General features: G+C 32.2%; 2 protein-coding genes across 2 annotated transcripts; one reads left to right on the plus strand and one right to left on the minus strand.

Moving 5' to 3' along the window:
* Positions 1-3,556: 3,556 nt before the first annotated feature.
* LOC107461217 (zinc finger CCCH domain-containing protein 20) lies at positions 3,557-4,885 on the minus strand. The gene has a single exon (XM_016079696.3). It carries the CDS (start codon positions 4,758-4,760, stop codon positions 3,894-3,896), a length of 867 nt encoding a protein of 288 aa, XP_015935182.1. The 5' UTR covers positions 4,761-4,885; the 3' UTR covers positions 3,557-3,893.
* Positions 4,886-5,603: 718 nt separating this feature from the next.
* Positions 5,604-7,443, plus strand: LOC110274530 (protein MAIN-LIKE 2-like). Its single transcript, XM_052253264.1, has 3 exons — positions 5,604-5,681; positions 6,548-6,969; positions 7,338-7,443. Exons 1-3 carry the CDS (start codon positions 5,604-5,606, stop codon positions 7,441-7,443), a joined length of 606 nt encoding a protein of 201 aa, XP_052109224.1.

Raw genomic sequence — 7,443 nt, forward strand, 5'->3', positions numbered from 1 at the left:
CAGTTCTGGCAGCGACTGGCGACACGACGGCGAGAGCAGAGACGACGGCAAGCGGTGGCTCGATGGCAAGCTGCTCCAAGTCACGGACAGAGAAGCCAGCGAGGATGGGGACGACGTGCTGAGCTACCTGGGTTCCGGACAAAGGGAAGACGAAGAAGCGGAAGCGCTGAGACATGGGACGACTTGGGGCTAGGGTTTTGCATTTTGGTTTGGAACTTTTCTTGATTTGTTTGAGAAAGATGGGGCACGAATGATATTAGGAAAATTGGAGAAGATGAAGAACCATTAATTTTTAGTTTAATTGATATATTTTGCTTTGCTTTAGAGGAGGACAGATTAATTAGGAGAAGGAGAAGATGAACAAGGATTGATTTTTAATATGTTTAACCTAGAGGAATTGGACAGATTGAAGAATAATTTTGGTTCTTTGTTTTTTTAATATGTTTAACTCAGATGAAGAATATTTTTTTTTAATATGTTTTTATTTTATTATTTCAATTATTTGAATTTATAAAATTAGGATTAATTGAATTATAAAATTTGATTAAGTTAAAAAGGTATTTTTGTTTAATCAAATAAAGGAAGGATATTTAAGTTTTTTTATAAAATTAAATAAATAAATATTTTTTATTTTTATTTAATTAAAAAGATATTTTAATAAAAGTGTGATATACTATATATTTAAAAAAGAAAAAATCAAATGCTGATATGGAAAATAAATTCCATGTGGCTAATTATTATTTGTTCATATATTAAATATATCGGTACGTATTAATTTATCATCGTACCGTAACAAAAAAAAATAGAGTAAAATTTTAACGTAACAATTAGGAGAAAAGAGAATTTTTTATTCAAGTGAAAAATGAAAAAAGAAAACCATGAGTTAATTAGTTTGACAAATTTACTAAATTCGTTAAACCAGTGGACGAATTTATTATTTTCATAAAATTTACAGTTCAACTGAGCAAATTTCCTCCTTGATTTACAAGTTTGCCTCTATATTGGACGAACTTGTTACCACCTCAAAAAAATTTTCAAAATATAAAATTAGAATAGTTTGTATGAAAAATAATATTATTTTTATTTTATTTTAAGAAAAAAAAAAAGCAATTTGGATTATGATGGTGATGGATATATATTCCACGCAGCACGACACTAAAGGGATTTTTCTAAGTCCAGTTTGAATAATCAACTTAACTAAATTTTTTTTGATAAAATAATTTAAATAATAAATAATTATGTTAAAAGTAATTTATAAATAAGTTATTTTGTGTTTGAATTTTTAACTCTAAAAGTGTTTATTTTATAGAAATGTGATAAAAAATAAAAGTATTATAAAAAAAATCATTTTTTTAATTTTTCTATAAATTTTTAAATAACTTCTTAAAAAATTATAATTTAATTTTAAAAATTACACCAAATATTAATATTACTATTTTTCATAAATAAAAAATTTAAAAAAATTACTTCTAAAATTTTTCAACAGCACCCCTAGTCAGGTAACTTTTTCTAAAATTCTAGTAATTAAAAATTAGATCATGACGGAATTTAGAATCAACCGTCTAATTTGTCGCCTACTTAGCCTCTGTTTTTCAAAACCCCTTGTGACAAGGGCCTTGTCTCCTTTGATCAGCTATATTTTTACTTTTGTTTGAACTTAAAGGGTCCCTCACCCCCACAAAAGAAATAGATATTTGGGCATCCTTGACCGCATTCCCGGATATTAACGATATCATTTAATTTTTTATTATATTCATTCACTGAACATATTAAAGAAGCAGTCAATTAAGAAATACAAGTGGCACCAAGTGGATAAATTGTAAGATTCATCCATTGCATAGAGGATAAGACCGGCCTTGTCAGCTTCACCATCCACGTTTCCTTCTGATTTGATTTCGGATAAACACTAATACTTTCTTAATAAAAAATAATAAAAAATTATCAAAATTTATTACATTTAATTATTATTTTTAATTATCAATCTATTTTTTAATTTAATAATAATCTAATAACATATTTTTAATTTATATTAATTTATTAAGAATTAATTATTGATTTTTTTTGGTGACTAATTACTGATTAAAAATAATAAATTTTATTATTCTTCTAACTTTTTTTTTCTTTTCTTAATAAACATGCAGTTAGCGATAAAATTTCCTTATTATTATATCATTACTTATTCATTGTTATGTGTTCATAATCACTAACATAATTATTCGTTTGTCAATAGAAAAGGTCAAAAGGTTCTCTCAAAGGGAAAACCACAAAACATATGTTTGAGAAAATAAAAATAAAATAATATTAAAAATCAATTTTTTAAGATTAATATCAAATAATTTTTTATTTTAAACTTTAAATTATAAATTATTAATTTTAAATTTTAAATAATAAATAATTTTAAATTTTAAATTGACTATTTTTTTAAAATAAAAAAATTGTATATAATTCGATATAATAGTTAGTTGATATATTTTGTTTTAATATGATTTTTTAATTTAATTAATAAATCAGATTCTCATATTTGAAGAGCAATAAAATTTGTAAAGAAATATAACTGTACACAAATTAAAAGATCTAATTAGCACATATAAAAAAATTAAATACATCTAAAGGTAAAATTTGTATATTTAAAAAAAGACTAAATTTAAAATAAATAAATCTGAAATTAAATTTATATGTTTAAAAAAATTTAAAATAAAAAATAACAATTCTGAGGGTTAAATTTGTGAAAATTTTGGCTAATCAAGTATAGCTCAAATGACAATTTTTTCATATTCATATAAAAAATTACGAATTCGAGTCAATTTTTTCATATTCATATAAAAAATTACGAATTCGAGTCAAGTCTTTCTATATTTGGTAAAAAAAAAATTTGTGAAAATTTTGTCATAATAAAAAACACCAAATTTTAATAATGCTGGAAAACATAAAAAGCCAATATGAAAATTAAAAATTGTTTTAAATTCTCTAAATAAAAATTTTTAAAATTAAAAAAATTAATATTAACTAATTAAAAATGAATTCTTTATACTTTTCGTTAAAATACATATTTGCTATTTAAATTATCTATTTCCCATCAAAATTGTGATGCCCATAAAATTCATAATGAATGTCAAGTCCAATTGTCCACTCTAGATGTCAAAAATAAATTCTTATCCACTTCATAAATCAAGGTTGAGGCCAGAAACTTTGACAGATGCATGCCTTCAGCATAACAGATTCAAAACATTGCAACCGCCGAATGTGTAAAGGACTGTATATAAATGAGTGATGGACCACCAAAAAATCCAAAATCAAATGAAGAATGGATATAAAAGTACAAATAAGAGGGTCCGGATGAAGCCAGAGAAGGAAGGAGTGTATATGAAGGATCGGAGCACGAGGACAAGCACCCATATTTTTTCAACCAAACACATAATAACGATTTATCACACAGTACTACTTGATACATAAATAAATAAAGTGGGCAGGTAGTTAAGGAACAACATTTTGAGTAGAAACAAATTTTGCTTGCAAGCAATTCCAATTTTAACTTCAAAGCCTCCACTCTCGAATCTCAAGTAATAATTCCGTTATTAATCAAATAAAATTAACTCCAAAGTTACAATGTAGAAATATTCACAAGCTACACATTCATCGGCAGCCACAAATACTTTTTAACTTGAACCAAAAAACAATGCCCCTAAGAAGAGTTACATAAACAACAAGAATGACGTCTCATGGATCTCAACTATGTACAGAGAGAATCTTATTCAGTTTCAAATAAATCGCATTAGGAAGGTACAACTTAGCTATACACAGTCAAATGCAGTCAATGGCCACCGATCCAATTCTTCAAGCCACAAAAGAATCAAAATCAACACAGCACAACACTTTGACTTTGACTTTGACTTTCATTTTAGGAGTTCAGAGACCCATCCAATATCAGGGAAAGGACCCTCGCTTCTCCCAATCGACGAGTTCTCCCTACTCAGCTTCGCGTACATTCTCGCCCTAATGTCTCTCCCAGATTCCACTCTCTCCATTGCAGGCTCTTCCTCACACCCGCTCATTGGGCCCAGGCCCAATTGCGGAGACCCATACACACAGCCCATCTGAGGCCCACAGCCCATTTCCTCAAGCTGCATGTTCCGCATTGAGCTCACCAACTCCCGCACCGTACTAAACGGAACGACGCCGTGTCGAGGATCCCCAGGCGAAGATGGCGGCGACTCCGGGAAATAGCAAGAGTAATTAAGAACTGAAGTAGGCGAAGAAACGTTGTTGTTTTTATTGCGACGAAGACTCCGCGAGTCGCTGAGTTGCGACTCGGCCGAGTTGGGAGCCAGCACGCGCAGCTGATCCGGCGCGTGTGCAAAGAAGCAGACGCGGCGGCGGCAGGCCGCGCCGTCCTTGCAGAGATGTGTCCTGTATCTTTGAGGGTGGAGCCAGCACTCGAACACGCCGTGAGCGAACTCGCACGAGTCACCTTTTCGGCAATGCCCTTTTCTAAACTCCGGACACGCAGTGCCGGAGTAATGGTACTTTCGAGGGTCTCTCCGGCGAGCCTTCTCCGCGGGGTGAGCGTAGGGGCACTCCGTCCAGTCGTGCGACCTGCCACGTGGACAGTTCAGAACCTTGAAGTCGAACATTCGAAAATGATCGGTGGAGAACACGTGGAGGTGGTGTTGACTGTCAGGATCTTCGGCATCGATAGAGAATGGAGAGAGTGGTACTCCTCCTCCTCCATCGGAGTTAGGGATTCGAAGGTTTTGGAGCATAGCTTTCTTTCTCTCTAGTTTGTGTTTTCTTCTGTTGGGAGTGTTAAAACTGTGAATGTCTGAATACTGAATATAAAGTGGTGAAGAGGGAGGGGTTTCATTTAACTAAGGTTGAGTCAGATTGTGAGTTTGTATTTCTGCTTTATAAATTATAAAGCAACCTAATAAATATCTACGGTATGATGTATCCACATGGCTTGAGCTTATGTGAGGTGTTTATTCTTGGTTATGTTTTAGCCACGTGGTAGGCGATGAAATTTTAACAAGATCAGTTTGGATTTTCTTTCCATAATATTTTAATTAATTTATTTTTACTCAATGGATAATGCTTGGTAGTTGGTACCCATAGAACTATTGTTTGCGGTTTTAAATTTTTAACAATAATTTTAGACAACGTGATTAAATCCAACTAAGTTACGACAGCTTTTTAATTAACATATGGAGCCAAGGATGGTGTAAAATTTTGATATGGGAGTGAGAAGTTTTTTACGAAATTGTGGTGTCAGTGACGAACAATTCGGACCTTTTGAGTTACACATACAAAATGTATGGTCCGAGTAGCGTGCATTTGGCTCAGTGAAAGCTGTAACTCGGACTCTCCGAGAACGTCTCAGGTCACGGACCGTCCGATTTTCCTTCAATTTATCGAACGATCCGAGTTGTTCCAAAAGTTGACACGCGTCGCGCGCATGTTTTACCCCGAATGGTGTCTCTGAAAGCAACAAGGACTTCTCAACCTTCTCTCTCCATCCGAATTCAATTTAGTTTCTCTCACATTTCATTCTCAGGGTCACCTTCTTCTCCCTTTCTCTGGTTGCTTTACATGGTGAAGGAGAAACAATCATGCCAAAAAAATTTAAAGTTAAAGGTGTTGATCGATCTGAGTTTCACATTATTCATTATCTCAGTAATCCTGATTATGTAAGTTTTTTTAAAATTTTTTTAAATTTTATTAATTTATTATGTTTATAGTTATTAATATTAAAAATTTAGTTATTATGGTTGTTGTGATAAATGCAATTAAAGAATATAAATAGAATGATTATTACTAATTTTTTAATATTTGTTAGATTTTTTTCAAAAATTTTTTTACAGATTTTTAGTTATAAATATTATTATAGTGAAGTTCGTTATTATTATTGTGGTCTGAAGACTTCCGAATGTAATAAAAAAAAGAAGGGAATGGTTACTTATTATTAATAAAGTGTGGAATGTAATTTTTTTTAATTTATAATTATTTTTAAGTATAATTTTGTGGGAGGAACGAACGTTAAAATTTAAATGTTTTTTTAAACAAATAACTATAACTTTTACTGATGGAGAAGTTGATGTTAATGATATTGTTATTGTGAGATATTGTTAATGTTGAGTGATTAGTATGGTTATTCTAATTAAGGCATGTTAGATTTTTTATTATGAGAATATATAAATTTGTTTAATTGTCGTAATTATTATTAGCAAGTTAATTATTATCGTTGTCCGAATATGAGTGATGGTATATATTGGATGTTAATTTTTTTTATTGTTGAGGGGAAAAATGTTTAACAAATGAGTCATTAATATTAAAATTAATTCTAGATGTTGTAATATGGTTGAGAATTTTGATTAGGAATATATGTATTAGTAATGATTTTTATTTGCAGTTGTGAATAATTTTAAGGATTAATTAAATAATTTTAGAAGTTAGAATAATTAGTTATATAAGGATTCAGTAAAATGATTGATGATAGTAGGTTAGTAGTTGTTGTTGTTTATCTGACTAGTAATTTGTTATTTTTTTTTTGTAGAAATTAAGAATGTTGACATGTAACCATCCAGTTCCTCCGGATCGGTACAACGATGGGGTAGAGGAGCATCTACGAGTTACCGGTTTCTATCATGTATCTCAGATTGGGATAGTGCAGTGTCAGAAAGCATTGGTAAATGTTCTAGTCGAACGTTGGCACCCAGACACACATACGTTCCACCTTCCCATTGGTGAATGTTCCGTGACTCTTGAAGATGTGGCTCTAATTCTTGGTCTTCCCACAGATGGTCTTCCAGTTACAGGAATGACAATGAGTAGTTTCGAAGCCATGGAGGCGGAGTGTTTGCTTCAATTTGGCGTTGCACCGCGTAAGGAGGAGTGTAGATCTAGCTGCATAAAACTGACCTGGCTGCGGAATCTAAAAGAGAATTTAGAATTGACCGATGAAATCAGTATACAAAGGTATGTGAGGTGCCACATTATGTTGCTGATTGGGACGATCTTGTTTGGGGATAAGTCTGGGGCAGGCGTGCACTGAAAGTTTCTACCCTTGCTTCGTGATTTTGTCAATATTGGACAGTATAGCTGGGGATCGGCATGCCTAGCACACCTTTACAGGGCCCTATGTAAGGCATCTCGCTATAACTGTAAGGAAATAGATGGACCACTAACACTTCTGCTGGGTTGGGCTTGGATCCGACTGCCATATCTATCACCGCTTCCTAGAGAACCCCGCAGCTTTCCACTAGCAAATAGGTAATATTATATTACAATGTACCCGTTTCTTGATATTTAAGATTCAGTTGAGCTAATTGAAAATATCATATTAGGTGGCGTAACTGGGAGCGTGGTGACCGACGATATAGATATTTGAAGCTAGCTCACTTTAGGAAGGCCTTTGATGAACTTCAGGAAGGCCAGATGCGTTTTGATTAA

Source organism: Arachis duranensis, chromosome 8 (genome assembly GCF_000817695.3).
Source record: "Arachis duranensis cultivar V14167 chromosome 8, aradu.V14167.gnm2.J7QH, whole genome shotgun sequence".
Lineage (NCBI taxonomy): Eukaryota > Viridiplantae > Streptophyta > Magnoliopsida > Fabales > Fabaceae > Arachis > Arachis duranensis.

Bases quoted from the DNA above. Each gene is read 5' to 3' on its own strand.
- LOC110274530 (XM_052253264.1), top strand. From the start codon at position 5,604: ATGCCAAAAAAATTTAAAGTTAAAGGTGTTGATCGATCTGAGTTTCAC. The intron at 5,682-6,547 runs GTAAGTTTTTTT...TTTTTTTTGTAG, and splicing joins ATCTCAGTAATCCTGATTAT to AAATTAAGAATGTTGACATG. The intron at 6,970-7,337 runs GTATGTGAGGTG...ATATCATATTAG, and splicing joins GATGAAATCAGTATACAAAG to GTGGCGTAACTGGGAGCGTG.
- LOC107461217 (XM_016079696.3), bottom strand. From the start codon at position 4,760: ATGCTCCAAAACCTTCGAATCCCTAACTCCGATGGAGGAGGAGGAGTA.